Source organism: Rhipicephalus microplus, chromosome X (assembly GCF_043290135.1).
Source record: "Rhipicephalus microplus isolate Deutch F79 chromosome X, USDA_Rmic, whole genome shotgun sequence".
Lineage (NCBI taxonomy): Eukaryota > Metazoa > Arthropoda > Arachnida > Ixodida > Ixodidae > Rhipicephalus > Rhipicephalus microplus.
The window spans coordinates 169,742,246-169,764,959 of record NC_134710.1 but is presented as its reverse complement, the minus strand read 5'-3'; the positions used below and the strand labels follow the sequence as shown (position 1 = coordinate 169,764,959).

The window sequence follows — 22,714 nt, the reverse complement described above, 5'->3', positions numbered from 1 at the left end:
TACTCTCACAGGAGTAACACTTGCTCTCTCTGAGTGCTCTTAATTGGAGCAATTGTTACTCTTTCCCATTAGTCCCGCAGGGAAGAATGGATATTCCACGCCAATGAGAGCGATGGTTACTCTTTCACAACGTTCCTCATCAGAGTCGCATGCAGTTGCTCATGATCGATGTCTCTCAATGTAGTTCATTACTTGTGCGAGTGCTCTTTAAGAAACCAGCCGTCAAGCTCTCCCAGCGGCAAATGAAAAAAAGTTTTCAAGAACATGATTTTCATTAGGTTGCGCCATGTCTGGCACAGAGGCTCCAGGAGAGATAAGAAATCCACATCTATTCGTTCAAAAAACTTTATTCATTAATGGCTCAGGGTGGTCAGTGTTACGCTGACTAGTGGTGTTGGCCGTAGGCCACTCTTCACTTTAAGAGCGCGGGATAGAACGTCAAACGTTCGTTGAGCTTTTTTATCAAAAACTATATTGGTAGCCCAGTATAGTGCCATCTGGGTGGAAATTGCTGCCAAGAGGCTCTTCTCTGCAATTTCGATGTCCTCCAGCCTCACAGCAAATGCATCAGATGTCAACACATTTCCCATGAATGTGACTGTGGGCACGTAGTGCGTCTTTGTGGGGTCCTACAAAAATAAAAAAGCACACTTCAACAAAAAACTTGTTGCTTCATTATTACAACAGCTCCTTTATGTAGGAACAGATAAAACGTAATGTTTTACGGCACACTGACAAATAAATGAAACTGAAATTAATTTGCAAAGCATGCTTCCAAACTAGAAGGAACATTCTTAATAATTCATAAAGCATTCGCACTAAGGCTACAGGCTTATCCACAGTTTAGTGACTGGTCTTGTTTACACACAACCCAATAATTCGTTCTGAAAAAAAAAAAAGAAAAAGGTGTGATTCCACGTAAGATTGAACAAACCATGGCTGGTCGACCTCTTAAATTTTTTTCAGAATTTTATATTGTTGTTTGATCAGTGGAAAGAAGAGATCCGCAATTGGTTTTGCTGTAAAAAAAATTGTTCGAAGCACAGTAAATTAATAATGACGGAGAGGTGGGGTGCCACGCTTACTTGCTCTGCTGCTTTTTTCGAATTTGGCAATCAGTTACGCAAAATATAACAAAGCTACATGACTCCAATTTGTTTGGCTATATATAGGGGTACTGGCACATACAATCATATTTAGATTGTCTTTTAGAACTGCATTATCGAACTGCATTAGAACTCCATTTAGAACTGCATTATCGATGAAAATGTTATTGTAAGAGATTCCATTGAAGGCATAAAAAAATTGAGCAGGCATGGCATGCTAGCATGACAACAGAAACAACCCACAAGTAAACTGAGTGCGATAAGACCATGCAGTTTCTGGCCTAGGTGCCCTTAATTTGCAAAAACCTTGCACAAAAAACACTTTAGAACTATGTGAGCTAACACATGGCAGTGAATTGAAAAAAAAGATTGACTATATATATCAAGAACTACAAAATTATGCCTAAAAAGGAATATGCCATCAACAAAGCTAATAGTAAAGAAAAAAAGAGTTCATTATTGGCTGCCTACCCTGGAGTCTGCACAAGCGTATGTAAACCTATAAGGGGAGCCTATTTATGAAAAAAAATTAATCAAAATTAAAAATGGGCAGAAGTGCATAAAGCATGCATTCTCAAATCATGACAGGGAATCAGCCACTGTTCCTCAAATGAAAAGTATGCAAACCTCTACGTACCACCAGATCAACAAGTAATCTGGGCTTAGAGCCTAACAGGGAAACTTAATAAAAATTAGAGAAATACTGAACAAAAATTGGAAAACTGACTAAAATTCGTGATTATAATCAGAAGATGTGACTGTTCTGATAAACAGTTGATTTCCCATATTTTTGAACAGTTGCCTGTATTTTTCATGAATTGTCAACCCGTGGCGTCTGTGTGCGAGTGGAAACCATGCCATCACATTCGCCGAGAAACATGCAGGGCGCACGAGTTCCTGTCCTCTTCTCTCACTCTTTCCCAAAAGCACTGATGCTTTGCCTAGCTACTTGGCCTCGGCGGGGAGAACTGTTTGCAACCGCTGCTGTTCATACCGGTTCTAGGAACCGCAGGGGGAGATGAGCGAGTAGAGGGCCCGCATTGTTAGTGTGCCCATCTCGGGTGGGTATGACGTCACGAAACATCACCTCCTGTAGTGAACGGCGTGGCTGCTGGATGCGGTAGTAGTTTGTTAAAAACGCATTAAATTCATTATTTCCCTGTAGTTTCTGCCTGGAATGAAGGTTGTCCCGATCACTTTGAGGACCCCACTTCCAATTTGATTGAATATCTTGGTGGCCAAAAATTTGTTCAGTATCCCTTTAAGGACCATGTACCATACCATGAAACAGGAAATGGTTGGTAAAACATTAAGCTATTAGAAAACACCAGATTGGGTGAGACAGTCGGGTACTGCAGGTTGAAAGAAATAAACTTGGTGCGGCCATACAAAGAGTAAAACAAACAACTGGGGGCAAGAGAAGCAGAATGAATGCAAAAAAAAAAAGAGGAAAAGCCGAGAAGGCAGGGAATCACCTAGAGCGACAGAATTAGGGAGCTCACAGGGATGAAACTGAATCGGCTTGCTCAAGAAAGGGTAAATTGGAGATAATTTTAGAGCGGTCTTCATTCTGCAGAAGACACAAAAATAGGCTGGGGATGACGACGGTGGCACAGATGCCGTGCTTACATAGCATTACACAGGTTCTAAGATCTATGCTTATGGTGACACGAATAAAAACCATATCATGGCTCGCGATACACAACATCACATCACTGAATGCATCCTTAAGCCAGTTCGGGCTGCATAAAAAATCAACGTGCCCACTCTGGTCAGCTTGGAGTGCCAGTTCATGGCATTTCAAACAGTGGAGATACCGATTCATTGAATCCTATAAAAACAATGCAAAGAGTGGCTGACAGTGATGTAGCCTCCGAGCGGGCTACATTATGGCGGGCTTCTACTGTACTGGGTAACCTATGCATAAATGGTACGTGAAAGTCGTCTTGGACATGGCTGGTTGAAAGGCTTTTCAACAATTCACTTGCAAAAGATATAGCAAACATTTATCACAGATGGCAACTTCACAACTGCAGTTCACAGGGAAAGTAATATACAAACTATGAATTATACTCACAAATTTGCAGATGAAAGCATCCATTCTTTCCTTCACCATTGCCGGAAGGACACAAATAGCAGCAGTGAGCATCACCTCTGAAAAAACCGTGAGTTGCACTGTTTCAAAAAGTACTTAAATGCAAAAGCTACAAGCTGGATTCAAACTGCCATTTTAGCAACTCACTAGAAACATAGAGGCTGTAATGGTGTACATGACTGACTATCTTTTATGGGGTAGTCATGGTAACTACACTCAAACTTAGGAAGTATGCAGGGTCACCCAGCCAAGCGAAATTCACAGTCACGTGCACCACAGACCAGCTGGATACCTAATGTGAAGTGAGAAGGAGTAGACGTGCTTACTTACATCTACATTACTACACAACTAGTTTGTGTATTGCTATGGTGTTTAAGCAGCAGAACCTAATTCCCATTGGGGATAGCACTGCAAGACATAATATAACAAAATTTTTATCGTACCTTTAGAAGATGCAGTTTACATCTTCGTGCTTTCAGATGTGAAAAAAATTTTGGCACGAATTTTAATCCTTGCCATTGCCAAATGTAGAATGCACAGAAATAAATTGAAAACTCAAGAAAAGTATTGGAAAACACAGTGGCACCCATCTTGCCTGCTACGACCCCTTTAAAAAGACTAAAGAAATCACTTTGAACTGTATGTAAGAATGTTAAATTACCTTTTTTTATTAGTGGAGGTAGGCATTTTGTGAAATGGGAGTATTGAATTCATTCATGCAAAAATCCCATTGCAGTTTAGAAATTTTCAAAAACCGACCTCTAGTAATATTTGAGAAGAAATGAAATTCACCCACATTCAGCCGCGATACTAAAACACGGAAGAGCGTCACTGCCCTACTTCGTCAAGAATAAGTGAGCATCATTATATCGACCACCAACCAACTTCGTTGTGTGGGCGTGCAGGCTGTGCTTGCAATTAAACGCACATGGCACACAACAAATACAGAACTTTGCCTCTTCTGTAATCTTTGTTTCCAACATTCTGGTCTTTTGCTTGTGCTCATCTGTGCTTCAGTTTTGGTTCCATCATTGAACAAAACTTATTTTCTTAAATTTTATTTTATTGGTTTGAGCACAGAATGAACTGTATTTCAACCTAGCTTTAGCTGAGAAGTTCAAGCAGTGGTGAATGTATTGCACAAATAGAGGCAGTTTAAGATCTTCAGCAGCTGAGATATTTAAGCAATTTTTATTGCTTCTGTACATGAGCTCTTGAAATAAATTTATCTCTGTAATAGCTACCTGTAATCACGTCGTTGGCACTTAATGCCAGTTTCTAGGAGTGTGACATTGCATTTTCAAAACAAGTGCATATAGTGATAGACTAATCGAACGCATGCTCTGAGTCAACCAATGTAGAACTGTGCAAACAAATCTTGCCTAATACATTCAATTTTACAGCACCCAATTTGCTTGACGTAAAATCGGAAGAATGGCGCTACTGGAAGCTAGATACAAAGAAAGGTGGTAATGTTAGCGTAGAAATGTTTGAAATTACCCTCGGATGCATCTTCAGAGGCATCGACAAGAACAGCATCGAGGTCTTCCAGAAACTTTTGCATGTGACGTTTCTGTCTGGCTATTTTTACTATTTTTCCTGAAGCAGGCCCCAAGAATTCTTCCAGTTTCTCCATTATGGGCACTTTGGTAAGCAACCTGAATTCCAGCTGCACCTATAAAATTTTCATAAGGCATTTTAATGACGGTAAACCCTATAGACTTACTTGCATCTGCGGTACAACATTGCACAAGGTCACAGCACTGCAAAACGTGTAGTCAGGTTCACGATTACAGTAATATGAATAAAAATGCTGAAGATGATGTTAATCAGTTTTATGGGCTCTTGCAATGTGGCAAGACGGTTACTGTTACAAAAACAAAAATGGACAACCACACATTTGTAGCACCAAGCTACAAAAAAACTTTCATGGATTCCTCAACATTTCCATGGACAGAACAAAGCTTTCATCCTAAAAGATACACGAGGATTTCGGTTGAGCTTCGTGCTACAAATGCATAATATCTTTCCCTTTTAAGGAGTTGCAGAAGTGCTCAGATACGTGTGCAGTTAAAAAATATTAGGAAATGAGACTGTGCACCAGGTTATGAAAAAGGCTTTGAAGCATCATTTTCATACCTTGCAACAGTTTTCTGAAATGGGACATACTTTCTAAGTTTTGGATTTGCAGTGCCATCCACAGCACCATGGTGCTATGGATGTGAGATAAACTGCTAGCGAATGCATTTGAGCTGAGTATATTTATGGTTCCTTGGAACATACCAGACATTTGTTATTAGTGTGCTCAACTAACCTTGTTACTGTCTAAATTTTCTTTCTTTCTGCCGGTCTTCTTAATACCAGCTTTTTGTTAATTTTTCAAAAAGGCAAACAAAGCCACTTTCAAATACAGTTGAACCCCTTTATAAGAAATTTGTACTGAGGAGCAACTCTTGTCTTTTTATGCGGTGTTTCTTATAAGCATGGGTATCACTTATGCATTTTCTTATCAACACCTATTTCAATGTAGACACACTGCTGTCTCTTATACCAATTTCTATTTTAAATCAGTGTCTTTTATAAAAAGGTTCGACCTACTCCTACCAAGCACAAAAGGGCAATTTTGAAATAAAATGCGGAGGTTACTATCTGCCAGTTTCACAAGTAAAGTACATAGCAGGACATAATCTTCGTAAGTCCTGCCAAGGAATTCGATGCATTGAAGCAGCAAGTGACGAAATAAGCTGTTTAGCAAACAGATTACTCATTCCTGCCGCTTGGTCAATATAGCTATTGAAAATCTAGATGTTAGTAGCTTGTCGCTATGATGTAATATGAGTGACTATAGCCAAAAGTGCAGAGACAAAGGGATGTACATCAGTGACGCACCACCAGTTGTGTCATAAAACAAGTATACTATAAAATTTTAATATAAGCAAGGACAACTGCAGACTTACTGCAAAACCTTCAAAAATACTTTATGCTGCTCTGTACAGCAAGCCAAATTAACATAAATTATCAAAGCATGCACCTTGCCAATTTTGGCACACATTCGCTTTCCCCTGAATGGGTGTGCTGCATGCACTTTAGTTGTTCTTTTACAGCCTCAAAATGAATCACATAATGCCAATAAAATAGCATAAATTTACCATGTTTCTGTGGATGATGCCACTCTAACCTTCCACAGTTTAATTTGAATTTCCATTTGTCAACTAGATTGTGGCTGAGTGTGGCAATGCATGTACTAGAGAATAGCTTTAAGATGAGCTGGCACAGGAGCCATTTTTTTAGACAACTGCTTTCAAAGTCACTATTGCAGGGCATTCGGCCATCTCCTACAAACCACAATGACACAAAACAATGCCAACAGTGATATGTTGTAGCTACCAAACATTGGCAAATAAGGCGACAATCTCGCAAAGGTATCGTGAAGTAGTGATCACTTTGGCTGCCGTAGCACTAGACTTTCTACGGTATTACACCAGGCACTCGAACAACTGACTGATTGTCATGAGTAAATGCACCAGGCAATGTTGCAAGTTTTATTTGACCCTTTTACTGTCACTAATGTACCAGTAAGTTCATCTTGCATTCACAAATTAGTGCTGAAGCACTAAATTGGCCTATTTGGCATAATCCTAGTGATTCCACGATTTCTTGAATCAATATACAAGACTATCAACAAAAGCACATAGATACTTCTTAGCATGGTTTCCATTATGTTGCCATGGCATGATGAACGTTATTTATAATTTTCCCCCGACATATATTTGACGTTTACTTGAGTTTCCCTCAACATATGTTTGAACACATAACCATAGGCCTGCACATGGAAAGCGGGTCACAGGGGCCAGCCTAGCTCACCTAGTCACCTAAGGGAAGGGGGAGCAAAAAATCTTCCCCATACGTAGACTTAGTAGGGTTGAGGGCCACTGCAACGAACCTTTGGCCCCCTTTATGGGGAACCCTGTAAACGCCTATGCATTCACGTTTCAGTCAACAAAAATGTTATTAGTAAATGACAAATGTGGATTCTGGAACGTGACAACTAAAATAACTATATTTGCTGGAAATGCAAATTACCCCAAACTAAAACGCGACAGGCGACTGAAAAATTCTCCAAACAAATCGGCAGAAAAAGAAGCCCGAATCCTCCTGTTATAAGCAGAACTGGCAACTCTAGATTACAAATCCAAGAGTTGCTCTGCTATCTGCCAAAGGTTTGCAGTTGTTGCTTCGTCTTTTATATTCTCTTTGTGCGACTTCTATATTGCGTCAAGTTCAGAGGCACTCTCCATTGCTTCTTTGATGAACTGAAATATTACTCAAACACTGCTTTCACTCGCTTCATGCTATCAGTAGTAGAAAGGATGTTGTATCCCCTTTCTGCCCCATCTTGACGTCACAACAAGCGATTTCTGTGTTTCGAGCTTCCCTGATATTCCCTAAACAAGCAGACTCTCGGGTTGTGTGTTGGACAGAACCACGCAACAGTAAAAGCAATAAGTGTAAGCAATGAAATAAACCATACAGCTCAGCAATGCTAAATTATTTTCATTTTTCCTGTTTTTTCACATCTTAGGTGTACTTTTTACACTTTAATCAAAAATGTACATTAGGGTTTTACTGCATTCTTGTTCAAGCCATTGTACATATGCATCATGTTAGCATAAAGTGAACAATTCAAACAGTCAGTAAATAACATTTCAATAGTTTATATCAAATAAACTGCAGAATAAAAATTTTGAAAAGCTTGATGAACTAATAAAATACTTAGAACAACTGTACAACAAATAATTGCAAAACAAACATCTCAAGAATGGATGGATGTGGCCGAAACAGCAGAGCATGCTATTTCCCTGGGCACTTTTTAGCCACTTTCGATTCATGAATGCACACTGAAAAACTTACGATGGAGCCGATTAAAAGAGCAGGGTACTTCTTAATGATGTCATCAACAGATGGGCTGTCTTGGGACACCCACTCCCTTCTGCTTGGCAAAGTTCTGCTCATACAGTCCTCAATATAGGCCATGTCGGGCCTGGCCTTTGCAACTTCTTTCGTCATTGCCAAAACGTGACCAGCAATGGTCTCGGCATCTTCTGCGTCAGCCAAGACAGCTGCCTGAAAGCACAGATAAATTTTGTTGGCCAGATGGCAAAGACAAACCTGATGTCTGCAGGGCTGTGCAAAATTTGAAATACGTACACTAGGCCTCTCAGTGCGCCGAGGAGCAGTGCACTCGTCCTCTGTAGGCTTCTTCTTCCGCGGAATTCTTTCTGTGTTCTCCTTTGTTAATGCCTTCATTTTCTTCCTTTCATATTTGGCTTTAAATCTTAGAGCTTCTCGCCATGAATCCTGTAAAGCACGAGAGAGTTACTAAATATGTTATTTAAATAGGTAACTGCAATCATGTGATCATGGATCGCCTCACACACAAAAGTATGACTGGCAACAAGTACAAGGAATGAGTGCCACTGCAGCAGCTGTCATCACAGTTTGGTTGAGTGAGATCACATAATAAAAGTATTTCGGAAAGTTGTTATTGATTCATCCCTTTTCTTTTGAAAATAAACATTGCTCTAATCAATAACTTATAACAGAAAATATGAAAAAAGAAATTTACCTCCCCGGCACTTCTGTTCTGCTTTTGTTTTTATTTTTTCTGACCCCACAAGGGTACTTATTGAGCTTAAAGGGAAACTACACTGAATGTTCTGCTTGTAACTTCATTACTGCAGTTTAAGTGATTAATAATGAGAATAGATGGTGATGATGCCAAGAAAAGTATAGATGATGGTATTAAAAGTAATTGTAATGTAAATGTGACAAAAGAAAAGTGGACGAAAAGATACCTTGCCACTGGCAGGTACCGGCCCAAAGGCCTTTGAATAATGCGTCCGATGCTCTACCACTGAGCCACAGTGGTGGTCATCCCCCCATCCACCTTATGGGTATACTATATGTGTATTTAAACGTGGGAGGGTCAGTCAGTGTTGCCCATTGCCACTACAATGAGTGTGGAACACTCTTCGATCCGTGCCGGTGGCAAGTTATTTTTTCGTTCACTTTTATTAACATTTACATTACAGTTACTTCTGATAGCATTCCCTATACTTTCCTTGGCGTTGTTGTCTGTTAGTTCTTGGAATAATCTGTTTACAAAAAAAATGAGCCCTTAAGTTTACACTTCTTTCCTTCATTTCTGCAGTTTGTAGCTTTGTGTCTGGACATCCCAAAATTGAATCATTAATGCTCAAATGCATTGTATAAATAATGCTAGCATCACTGAATTAGAACAATTTTATGTCAGTTCAAAATGCTCCCCTAAATACCAACAAGCAACCAGTGTCCGAGAAAGAGAGAGTGCGAGATAATGTGCATTTAAGCCATGGTGTTGTTCTCAGTTATAAAAACTGGGCCCCATGTGTGATAAACAATGAAACGATGCCAGTGCTAAATATGTGCCCCCTTCCCCCCAGAAAAATAAAAAGAGCAATCCTGGCCGAAGCAACAACTACCACATTGAGAGCAGCGTGACAAGACAGCGTGGGGAGGTGACAAAAAATAGTCCTTGCCAGATTTCAGTTGGTGTATTGTGCACGCGGGCACTGCATGACATCTTGTGATGTTGACAATACTCGCTTTTCTTTCGAAACATCACATGGAGCTCTGTCTCTGTCATATTAGTGGTGATGTTGCGAGTTGATGCAAACTCAGATGCGCACTCTTGCTTACTTTGAAATTAAATTAAAATATTTTAACGGCAACATTTCTCGCTAATAATCACTAAGAAGTGCTCACGCATGCAGGACTATCGCACACATGCACCTGAGTTTCAAAATTTGGTCTCGGGGGTATTTTAGGCGCATAATTATAACTTCCAACACTATGTCTGCTCTGAAATCGGATTCTAGTGCACAAAATATTTTCAAATAGCTTATGCCAGAACATGATTATTGTGTTAGAGCATATTTAAGGGGAGACGTGGCAATGGGAATCGTAATTTGGTCAAAATGTTCAGTTTTTCAATTATTCTTTTCTGCAATCCTGAGACCATGTGTCACATCATAGTGTGATTTTAGACCCAAATAAGCAGTAAAAGTTGAGAAACAAGCATTTCACTAGTGGGATGTCGTCAAAAAAAGCTATGTGAAAATTGGGCATAGCAAGATGCAAATTTGAAGCTCTCCCTTGGCACAGTGCCACCATATTGGCATCATAAAGAGGACAAATTGGAGCTCTAGATAGCCACAAAGATGCATTTCTCCAATGAAAAATAAAGCCAGTTTCCTTCAGAGTTCCATTCTATCAACTTCTAGCTCCAAAATCTTTGGGCTCCATTTTCTCAGCTTTCAATTTTTTGAGCAGTTGCTGTCAGTCATCCCTATGCCATTTCACAACAAATTAAGCTATAGCCATTCCGTTTTTTGCACTTAGATTCTCAAACATGGGTGAGTGCGGTAAAGCTGTCCATATTTGTGTACACATCATACGGACTTTTCTAATTGGCTTTTTATAAAAGTTGTTGGTAAGACAATATGTCTGGGACATTAAAAAAATTTGTGTGCTTATTTAAATATTAAAAATAAACCAATAGCATTATGGCACAAAATGAAGCCTTGTGAATATCCTTATGCAAAAATTTTGACAAGCTTATGTCTAATTAGCTAATTAATATTGGGATGACAATGAGAGTCTATCAAGTGTTGTAACTCAAGAGGTACATTAGATAGCTCAAAACCGATTCCAGTTATGATATCAGCACAACAAATGACATCTGCATGCCGAATTTCATCCCTTTGGCCTCATAAATAAAGATAATTTTCATTGCCACGTCCCTTAAAAGGGCTGTGACAACAATTTTGAAGTGCAGTTATTTTTTTTTTTGCAATAGCTTTCTGGTGGCCAATTATTCATACCACAGTCCATTGATTGCTGCAGTTCACAACACATAAGTAGTGTGCTTATTGTCAGCTAGTTGCACCTTCAGTTTGAAAGAGCTAAGAGAACGACAAGCCGCCGGATGCAACTAACACCATCTAGCATGTGAAATGGCACACACATAGGTCGGCAAAGATGAAGAGCTCACATACGCTCACTCATGAAATATATTTTGCCCTTGGGACTCGCTCGGACTCAGAGACACCAAAACTCAGACTAGCGCTGTTTATCAGTCTCAGTGAGCCAGTGAGTCCATTTGCATGCAATTGACTTCCTTGAACTTTGTGTCAATGCTGTTTACCACTAATATCTCGTGTGCTCTGTGCCTTACTTGACACCTTTCGATCTCGTTCCTTGAAATATGAAATATTAGCGATCGCAACTCGGTGAGAATATTTTTATTGAAAGAGATGACTCACGTGAAATATTTTTATCGAAAATTTCTAGGAATCCCCACTGCCTGTTGACTTTTCGATAGCTCACACCTCTGATCAATAAATATTGAGCTGGCGTGCAAATGCTGGTGCTTTGAAGTACTATGTGCGAGTATAGGCCTTATGCAAAATCGCTGCCATCTGTCCGCCGTTGTGTGCATAGCAGCTATGTTAGAGGCTCCACATGGCGCAGTACACACAGGCTCACGTGTGTTTACGTAGACGTATCGACGAGAGGCGTGTATTGGCCCATAATCGCAATGGCAACGTATTGCTGCGTCTCTTGCAGCACACATAGAGGAACTCTGAGTGCTGAAGAGAAAAAGGTAAGCCGTAAACTTTGCCCCTTGTTTTTTTTTTTTTTTTCCCCAAGCTGATGGTTTTTTTAGCATGAGCTCCGGCTACTGCTCTCGAAAATACGTGTTTGCATTCTCCTTTCTATGCAAGTAAGACGAGCCATAGCATTTGCATTCGTGTTCCCGAAAATTGTTGCGTGCCAAGGTAAGGCAGTTTTTGTAATGTTCTCGCTAGCAACCATTTACCAAGTGACGGAGAAGCTTATGTTACACGCTGAAGTCACCTTTATGCAATTAACTTCATCACAGCTAATTGCGTGTGCCTATATTTCGTTGATGTGTTTTGTTTATTATGTTTGGGTAACGGCACATGCTCAATTAGAAGCAAGTGCATGCCATCGGTTAGTGGGATGACTTGCGCATGACTGCGTACATTTTTCAAGCATGCGATGTGCTCAGCACATGCAATGAAACGTAGGCACACACAATTAGCTGTGATAAAGTTCGTTGCATGAAGGTGGCTTCTGCATAAGTGTATGAGTCGCCTTAACTTGGTAAACAGCTGCTAGCGGAAACATTGCAAAAACTGCCTTGCTTTGGCATGCAACAATTTATGGGAACACGAATACAAATGCTATTGCACGTCTTACTTGCATAGAAAGGAGAATGCAAACACGTATTTTCGAGAGCAGTAGCCGGAGCTCATGCTAAAAAAACCATCAGCTTGGGGAAAAAAAAAAAAAAAACAAGGGGCAAAGTTTACGGCTTACCTTTTTCTCTTCAGCACTCAGAGTTCCTCTATGTGTGCTGCAAGAGACGCAGCAATACGTTGCCATTGCGATTATGGGCCAATACACGCCTCATGTCGATATGCCTTACATATACATACGTCTATGTAAACAAACCTTCTTTCAAATTTTTTTGGGACATGTGCTAAATGTGCATATATTTACAGCAACCAAAGGAATAAAGCCAGTTGATAGTTTGCGCTCTTTCCGTTTACGCTTTTTTACTTCCTGTGTTTGTTCGATTGTATGTGCAACATTACAAACCACAGACATGCACCAACTCGCCCAGCAAGAAGTTGTTCTTAGTACTGGGATGTTCCTTTTTTCTTTCTGCACTTCACCACTAAATGAAAAGCAGCCACTGTGGTGCGGTGAGCACAGTTTGAATATGTTCTACTTTTTAGTGCTCACTGAAAAACACAGTGCATACACACTAAGCCCTTGTGGTGCCACAGGCACACATATGGGCTGTTGCACCCCATCACCCATAAGCAAGCACAAATTATTGTTTTAGCATATTGCGGGACTTTTTTCCCTATAGCAGGTGTTCTCTCTTCTGTGAAGACATGAACGGCACCATATCAGGAGATCAAAAACGAAGCACTGATGCAAGATAGCTGCTATAGAGCACCTTCATTTAGCGACCAAAAGAGGAAAACTAAGCTGTTCCATGCACCTCAACTTTTTTGTTGAAGGGACACCACCTTTTAAAGATTAAGATGGAAGAAAAACAAGACAAAGCTCACAACACCTAAGCGAAATCACCACAGCCATGTTGTTTGGCATGTTGGCGTTCCTTACACTGCTCCTCATTACTCACTAAACCGAATGACACTGCTTGGTTGTTCCCTTTGTAAACGGAATGACCTGCAGGCTCACAACACATGTTCAACATCACCTGCTGCACCACGACTCAGCTAACTAGAAAAAAAGAATGGTGCAGCACATGCACTTTACATGCTGTCTTGCAGCGCACAAGCATTTTTGGACTGCGAACAATGCTCTTAGTGATAATGCATCGTCACATATGAAGCTCTCCCTTAGTTTCATGGAGGTATTTAATGACCGAAAACGTAGTGGATTCTGACTTCTTGGTAGACTCACTTGATGGTGTGAAGGCAGTGCAGCTTTCTAACATTACCTTTCCTCACATCATGAATACGTATTCATGTAATAAAGTGCCGTTGCTATTTTTTAATTTTTACTTTTTTAATGAAAATGCAATGATTCCAATCAGAAGCAAAGTTAAGCCTGCAGATTTATCATCACACAGGGACCTTGAGGGCGAGCAGCATTTCACTATTGAATGTTGCATCGGCTAATCATGTGTAACTGCCTGTCCCAATTTAGAATAATGGCTTATAGAACAGGAGGAGCCATGTTCAATTCTGAAATTCTTGCAGAAGCTATCTTTTTATTGTCAATGACTGATTTCGCTTCACTGTTGGTCCTTAAAAGCAGGCATTTATTAGACAAGCTTTTCAGTGCAATCAATTCTGCAATAATATGTGAACTCACATAGCCAGTCCCCGCTACATCAGCCAAGTTAGGAAATCTGGTGATCAAAGCCCGTGCTGCCTCTGTGTACAATTTCCCAGGGTACCTAGCAGGAAAAAATATTTACAAAAGCAAGAATGTAAGTTACTCACTAGCAGACCAAAGCTTTATCGAGAGATCGATAAAGAAGAGTATGAGGGCAAGAGCCCCTTTGATATGCAAAGAATAAAAATCGCAACAGTTACAATTGCAATGGCATTGCATTTCTAGAAAATAGGTTGCCTTTAGCCAAGTTTCTTTGTGGGTAATAACTGCAGAAAGTATGGCTAGAACAAAACATCAGAAAGGCATTTTTGGATAAGTAATTGATTGATATCTGACGTTTAACGTCCCAAAATCACCATATGATTATGAGATACGCTGTAGTAAAGGGTTCCCGAAATTTCGACCACCTGGGGTTCTTAACGTGCACCGAAATCTGAGTACACGAGCCTCCTGCATTTTCGCTTCCATCGAAAATGCAGCCGCCGCAGCCGGAATTCCATCCTGCGACCTGCGGGTCAGCAGCCGAGTACCTTAGCCACTAGACCACCATGGCGGGGCATTTTCAGATAAGTAGAAATCCAGTGTATGTACAGTTGACTCCCGATAATTCGAAGTCGCTTAATTGGAATTTTCGGTTAATTAGAAGTCAAGAGGTGTTCCCGTCAGTTTTGTATGCAACACCATAGAAAAAAATGCTCAATAATTCGAAGTTGAAAGCCCACAAGATTGGTTAAATAGAAGTTATTTTTTAATCTAGAGCCTCGAGGCAACCGTTAGTTTCAATAAAATGCGCAATTTTTCAAGTGCCAGAACAACTACCGCACTGCTGTCGTCACCATCGTAGCTGTCCGCAGCGCACTGTTGTGGACATCGTCGTTGTGCGCAGGGCCACAGTGCATGAAGCGGCAAGATTGTTCAGTCAGCACCGGCGTGTCGAACGTCGAGCTATCCCTTTCACTGTCAGTCTTGTTCTCTCGTCTCTGCTTGTGTTTCGTTGACTGTGTCAGCTGCGCGTCGCAAGTTATTTCCTCGTGTTCGGCTGGCCACGACGTTGAATAATGGCAAAACGCGGCTCGTACCGAACACTTGATCTGGCGATGAAAGAAGTCCTGAAAGAAGTAGAGCAGGGAGGCCTTGCCAAGCAAGACATTGCACGGAAGTACGGCATTAAGCCTAACATGCTCTCGAATTTTATAAAAAACAAGCAATCAATAATGGATGCTTTTGCAAATTACAAGTTTAAAATGTCACGGAAGCGAATGCGCACCGGCGCCTACCCGGATTTGGAGAAGGCGCTGCTGATTTGGATCAGAGAGGCACGCAACAACAAACTTCCTCTCAGTGGTGAGGTCATTCCAGCGAAAGCCTCATCTCTTGCGTTAATGTTGGACATCAACGACTTCGCTGCATCGGACGGATGACTGACGCGCTTCAAACAGCGCCATGACCCGATTTTCAAGAGCGTGTGTGGAGAGAAGGCGTCAGTCGACCAGGAAACATTTGCAGCATGGAAAGCAGAGAATCTTCGCGGGTACCTTGAGGAGTATCAGCCGGAAGACATCTTTATCGCAGACGAGACTGTGCTTTTTTATCGGTTGCTACCAGACAAGACTGACGTTTAAAGACGACGACTGTGCTGGCGATAAACGTAGTAAGGAAAGGGTGTCTGTTATGATTGCCGCAAACATGACTGGCACTGAACGATGTCGCCTTCTTGTGATCGGGAAGGCCGCTAAGCCTAGGTGCTTTAAAGGCGTCAGGACCCTTCCTGTCGACTATGCTTCTAACAGAAAGACGTGGATGACGTCCGACATTTTCAGGGACTGGATAAGGAAACTGGATCGGAAGTTCGCATCATCGAACTGCAAGGTGTTGTTCCTTGTCGACCAATGCAGTGCCCACATGGACGTACCAGCCTTGAGTGCCATCCATCTTGCGTACTTGCCCGCAAACATGACATCTGTGTTGCAGCCCATGGACCAGGGCATAATCAAAAATGTGAATGTCCTGTACAGGAAGCATCTCATCGAGCGCATGATTCTGTGCATGGATAAGTCCTCGCAATACGAGGCGAGTTTAATTAGTGCCATCCACATGCTAGCGCGAGCGTGGGGCTGCGTGAAGAATGAGACCATCGCCAACTGCTTCAGGGCCTGTGGTTTCGTGGCAAATTCTTCGGGAGAGGCTTCTTGTCCGCCGGTGGAAATGCGAAGCGAGCTTGACGACAGCATTGTTGACGCCGCTCTCGGTGACAGCAGCTTTGACGTCGTCCTCGGTGACCCCTGCTTTGAAGATTATGTCGCCGTGGACAGCACAGTCAAAACGTGCGGTGCACTGACGGACAGCGAGATTGTGCAGATTGTTCGGCCCCACGAAAGCGTTCATCAAAGCGACGACGAAGATGACATTGAAAGCAAGCCACAACCGAAGGCTGCCGATGTAGCTGCGGGCCTCGCTCTCGCGCAGCGGTTTTTCACTTGGGAGAACAACGCTAAAGAAGCACTTGGGCACATCTACGCCTTCCAAAACCTGCTTTCCACTGCTAGATTCGGCAAACAGAAGCAGACGAAGATGACCGACTACTTTTCGTAAAGAACTGCCGGCTTTGAACCTAATAAAGATGCCATGTTTTTGTGATTTCTGCCTAATTGGAAGTTCGTTTAATTCGAAGTTTTTTGCGGTTCTCGGGAACTTCGTATTAACAAGAGTCGACTGTACCAACAATGCAACAGGCATTGAAAGGCATCATAGAAGCATCTATATTGTTCGTATACCTGTTGTTGGGTCTTATACAAAGTTTTCAAGAGTCATCACAGTTTTCTGTGCTGGCTACCACAAGCAGGCTGAAACCATGATCTTTTAGCTCATTAAAGAATGTCAGTACAGATATGGAGGGGGCACTGGCACTACTTTGATGCCACTGTTTTCTACTCCTTGCATTTGAGCGAGACTTTATGCAGCATTCCAACCAGCTGGTACCTTGAAGATAGTGACCACAATGATGTAAACAAAAACAATATATATTTAATCACGGGAGGAAACAAGTGGGCATTGTGACTACTCCATGGTTTGTCACCAAGGGGTCATGCTTCATTGAAGCTTCCTTCAGCTGCACAGATGGCACTATGACATGTCAGATATTTTTTCTAGCATTTGAGTGCTTTTTCTGCAATTTTTTTTGTTTATTCACCATGGATGTCCCCCCCCCCTTTTTTTTTAACCCACGAGAGCGGGTAAAAGATGAATGTGAAGAAAAGTTTCAAAGCACTTTCAAACAGGATATTGCACAGTATCTACGTAAATATTACTCACATGTCGTATAAGTACAAGTCATGGTGAAGCCACTGTAGTACTCGAGAGCGACCTACGAAGTACTGCCCTGGCTGGTGGCATTTTACCATCCAGGCAATGTCTGGTGGTACATCTGGGAGGCAGTATGCACCGGTCCGTGCTGGCTGTGACGGCTGTGCAGACTCTTCCAGAACATCTGCTATCCTGTAATAGCAACACAGAAACTGCATTTTGTCAAGCTGTTATGAAAAACCACCTCACCCTTTTTTTGTTACAACTACCAAGCTAAGAGGCTTATCCAATTGAGAGGTCTGTTTTAAATGAAAACTTTAGCCACCGTTTTTCTCAAAGCAGTGTGCAACAAGCAGCTTGTAAGTGTATTGCTAAAGATGCAAAACTACTCACCGGACTTGGCTGGTCAGTCGGACTTTTATTCTCGATTTATTTTCGATCACGTCCACTTCTGTAATGTCGACAAAAACGTCGAAGTCTTCGTCGAAACGCTGGAAAAATAAGAATGCCAGAACTCAGAAGGGCACTACATAACACACGGATAAAAAATTTGGAAGTGTCATGGTTGCAATGTTGGCCAACAAAGACCTGCTGTTGCCACAAGCATTCGTGCTATTTACATGTCCCGAATTCCCGCCACAGCAAGTGAAAAGCGCAACATTTAACTGTATTTAATAAACACACTAAATAAATTTGACTACTGCCAGCGTCGGCTACACATACACGTGCAGCCTCGCTAGATGCCGAACACTACTGGAATCGACACCTAGCGCGATCTCGAAGTAGGATTCCCTACTCAACAAAAATACCTTCCACGTTTTCTACGATTAAAGAAGTGAGGGGTAAATTCGGTGCAGCAATGATTGTCATCGAGGCTTAAATTGGGCGAAATTTAGCAATAACATGTAACTTAGCGCTGTCGGGTTTTTCTATAGAATGGACGAAGCAAAAAGATGCAACACAAAGCTACAGTAATCGATGACAAACGCTGTGGCAACCACTGCAGCACGACGACTGTAGAAATATATAGAAAGGAAGGACTCACCGTCAAGCCTATGGCAGAGGCGTCAACTTCTGAGAACATGTCCAACCCTTTCAAGTGTTCAATTAAATCCCGCCCCGTCCACGGCTCGTCGAAAGCGACGGCGACATTTCTGTCGCCGTATGTAACGAGGCACTTCGATTGCATGGGGCGACAGCGGCGCAAGACAAAGAATCGTTTTTAAGCCAGCCGCGGCACATGCACTCGCTCAAAAATTCATGGCCCCGCTACGCACGTGCCTCCTCGTTGCAGTTGATGTTGATGGCGCAGCGGCGGCCGATGGATGGATGGATTGATATGGCTGTACCCTTTAGATCGGGCGGTGGCTGACGCCACCTAGCCGGAATACTTAGTGAACCACAAACTAGAGTTATCTTTTTTTTTTCCTTTAAATAGTGAAGTTAAGGTCTGGTACTTTACAGTGACAGCGACGTCACACGGCCATAATTTTTTTAAAGTATGTTTTAGTTTAAAAATAAACAGACAGTTTCTTATTCCAACCGTTCCAACCATAATGCTGTCTAAGGTGCCTTGAAGTGTTACTATTTGACAACCGTGCTATTTGACCAACCTTCTCGTAACGCGTTTTGCTATGGCGCCTGCACACATTGAATTTGGCATGATCATGGGCACGCTGTACCACAGTATTAAATACAAATCAGAAGCCGTAGCAGTAGTGCTAATACGACTGCTGATTGAATTATGGTCCCTGGCAGTATATTCTAGGGGCCACAATTCACTAATAGATCTACTGATTTTTTGAAATTTCCGCCGATTCAGTGTACTGCTGTTCGGTCTTTTTTTTTTACAAAAATGAAAGGAACTTCCACTTTTTTTACTAAGTATTAATTAAGACATTAATGTGTTACTACCAGTCAAACAAGAAATTTCTTTCATGGTAAAATTCTCAAGCTAAGCGCTACTTTTGATTGACGAGTCATACACCTTCATACAGTAATTATTACAGGAAGCTGCTCTATGTTATGAGCAAATATCGGGAAGTAATGAGACAGCGATATGAACGCACACCACACCCAAAATCCACGGAACCACAAACAACAAATCTGGCTCTCGGGCAAGTATCGTCTCTGGAATAAAAGAAATGCGTGCCACTAACCCCATCGAGTAGCATGTTGTATGAGCCAATTTCTCCTCGGCGACAAAGCAAGGCACGCTCTATCACTGTAGTGATTTGAGCAGTCTGGTCTTGCTGATCGAGATATTTATCTTATCGCTGCCTAGCTCCTTGTCCTCTCTGAAAGCTTCAGCTAGCCGCTGGCTCTGAAGCCTAAAATATTGCACCTGAGTCCACAGAGAGATCAGGAACTTCAGCTAGGAAGACCTATATGCTTTCTAACTGGTTATTAAAGCTGTTATTTGCAAAGATACAGGACGACATTATCCAATGGACGCTATTTGCTATGGCCTGTGATTTTGACCTTGCGCACATGACACGGCCACCACATCACAGATTTAACATGCAGCAGTCAGTGCTAAGCCGAATAAACATAACACGAGGATCAACACAAGTGCTTTTAGTGTGTTGTTTGGTGTAGCCGCATCTGAAACTGAACTGCGCATGTGGTGCATTATTCTTCTTCACATTATTCGGCACACTATTCTTCTTCACGACACCTGTCTTCCAATTTCGTTCACGAAAGCTTAATGGAGCTCATCTTCCTAAATGCGAAACATTTCTTTGCCAACTGCAGGCACTTCAAAACGTTTCTATCTATCGATCGATCGTACGTCTGAATGTTCTCGCGGCCCCAAGCTGTTTAAGGATGTACTTGCTTGGGCGAGTTGGTAGCTATTTACTAGTTGTTACGTTATTGCGCACCGCTTATGACGAACACTTGGAGTCAATGACTAGACGGACACAAGCGCAATAACACGGTATTTTACGCGGTGCACAATAACGTAGTAACGCCTGTTTAACTTGGTATGGAGCAAAATTGGTATGAAAGGATAAGAGAGAACATGAGAGCGTGAAAATGCTGTCCCGTACGTACGTGGTCAAACTTGTGCGCGCCACAGGTGATAGTTTATATCTACCCCGGATACGGCAAGGACAGACATCGTAAACTGACATCGACAGCGTTTACCCGATGAATATAAAAAGTAAATGTCAGGGTCCCAGCAGGAATTGCACCCTGTCACAGAGCCACGTACGCCATGTCTTGAAAATGCTCTGGAAAAAGACACGATGCAGGTGTAGTGCTGGGGCAACATCAGTTCTGTGTGGTTGTAGTGCTAGTTATCTAATTTCATAAAAATTCAATAAACATTATTTGTGTACTCCTAGGGTACGTCTATGTTACAGGCGCCATGTCGCGTTAACGTCAATTGTGGTTCCAGTGTTCACTCTGTTTTTATAGCAATGCAAGAAACATTACATTAGCGTTACGTACGTATGATATCCGCATCATCGCACCGTGAGGTGCACTTCGTTTCAATAATGCTGACGTCTGCGATCTATAAGTGCTGACGTACTCTCGGAATGTAATAACATAAATTACTCAGTGTAATGAGAAGTAGACGCCAGTGTAATGGACATTCCTGGTCTGCCTACGATATGTGTCCACAGCTACTCGTAACGCTTGCCTCACCCCCCTCCCAACCCCAAAACAGTTGCTGGCCGGCTGCATGCGAGTACAAGGCTGTAGGTATCCCTTGTTTATATATCCTGCTCACGTACGGCTCATGTCGGGGACATTTCCTTTACTATTTGTTAAAAAGTGCAGTTTTATAAAAATGACCTTTATAGGCGCTGAATTTGGCATTCCTAAAGCGAGAGCAAATAGCGGAATAAAGAGATCTACTCATTTTTCGAAGACATATTCTAGCAGTGTATAGGTGTTCTGTGTTTTAGCCACTTTTTTTTTTTTTTAAATGTGTCGTGGCAACACTGAGCCACCTTACCCATCCTTACCCGTGTTCACTGCCCGCGTGTGTCCAGGCGTTGTTCACGACGACTACAGCGTTCGTTTGGTTCCTTCATCCGTGCTGCAGCAAAAAGACAGCTTCTTTATTCTGCTTTCAGTGGCGTGTTTCTCCTGACTCGTATTTTCCATGTGCCGGATGTCTACTATGATGAACTTATTCACGTTCTCGCCTGCTAATCTTACGAACACCTAGGACGTGTGGCTTTCCAGCGAGCAATGTTCTGGTGATTTGTGGTTAGAACTATGAATGCAAAGTACTGTCCGAGATGCCCGTTTTTCTCTTACCAGCTGGTAAGAGTGATAACGCACATAGGGTTAGAGCACAGCGGAGAGCCGAACTTCAGCGTGATATGCGGCATCGAAGGCTGCGCCAACACGTACACGAACTTCTCCTCCTACAGATCACACCTGTATCGTCACCACTCAGCCGTGCTTGAAGAAAATGGCAGCAATTGCCATCAGCGGTCGCTCGAGCGCCCAAGGGATCGACGGAGCACTGAACTGCCGTCAAGCGAACAGCTTCGGCACGAAATGGACAGTGCGGATATGCACAGTGCTGAAATGAACGGCGCCGAACTGCCAATCTTTCGCGGCGGTTATTCGCATAGGAAAACTCCTGTGAGGAATTTGCAATCACAGCAGACTGCAGCTCCACGTGACCACTTTCAGCGCTTTCTGGAAAAAGTTAAATCCACCATATGGGATTTCTTTTTTTCCATCACTACAAAACACAGCTTGCCACATGCTGCAGCTGTGAAGATATTTGCCCAACTGAAGGAGGTGTTCGAGCTTGTGCTTAAGGCTTATGGTAATGAATTTATGAATGCAATGGAGACATCAGTGATGGGTCCTGAATTGCAAAATCTTCTTGGCTGTTCATTTCTGCCTGACCTGTTCAATGGGATTGAGAGTAAATGGAAACGAGACAATTATGTGAAGGAAAATTTCCCTTTTGTACCAGCTGAAGAGCATTATGTCGGTGAGGATGCAAACTATCATTACGTCCCATTGCCAAAGCTTCTCACTGTACTTTGCCAGCTCCCGGACATTGCAGCCCATTTAAAATCACCTGTAAATATTGAGAGGCATGAAACCTCTGTGTACAGAGATCACACAGATGGCCTGGTGTTCAAGGAACACATGCAATCTATCATTCCCGAGGGCAGCACACACACAATTATTCTTCTATTTTACACAGATGAAATAGAAGTTGTAAATC

At 42.1% G+C, this 22,714-nt stretch overlaps 1 protein-coding gene across 2 annotated transcripts; it reads right to left on the bottom strand.

The window, feature by feature from the left end:
• Positions 1-331: 331 nt before the first annotated feature.
• On the bottom strand, positions 332-19,999 carry LOC142775863 (uncharacterized). Of its 2 annotated transcripts, XM_075878190.1 has the most exons (9): positions 18,554-19,999; positions 17,902-17,999; positions 17,518-17,700; positions 14,182-14,266; positions 8,410-8,559; positions 8,113-8,325; positions 4,702-4,876; positions 3,184-3,260; positions 332-629 (listed from the first exon to the last, which is right to left on the bottom strand). In XM_075878190.1, exons 1-9 carry the CDS (start codon positions 18,695-18,697, stop codon positions 354-356), a joined length of 1,401 nt encoding a protein of 466 aa, XP_075734305.1. In that variant the 5' UTR covers positions 18,698-19,999; the 3' UTR covers positions 332-353. The 2 variants fall into 2 exon arrangements, with proteins under 2 accessions (XP_075734305.1, XP_075734304.1); XM_075878189.1 differs by having other exon boundaries at positions 8,113-8,559.
• Between the last annotated feature and the right edge of the window lie 2,715 nt (positions 20,000-22,714).

Bases quoted from the DNA above. Each gene is read 5' to 3' on its own strand.
- LOC142775863 (XM_075878189.1), bottom strand. From the start codon at position 18,697: ATGCAATCGAAGTGCCTCGTTACATACGGCGACAGAAATGTCGCCGTC. The intron at 14,267-17,517 runs GTGAGTAATATT...TTTTCCTGCTAG, and splicing joins GACTTGTACTTATACGACAT to GTACCCTGGGAAATTGTACA. The intron at 630-3,183 runs GTGAGTATAATT...TTATTTTTGTAG, and splicing joins ATGCTTTCATCTGCAAATTT to GACCCCACAAAGACGCACTA.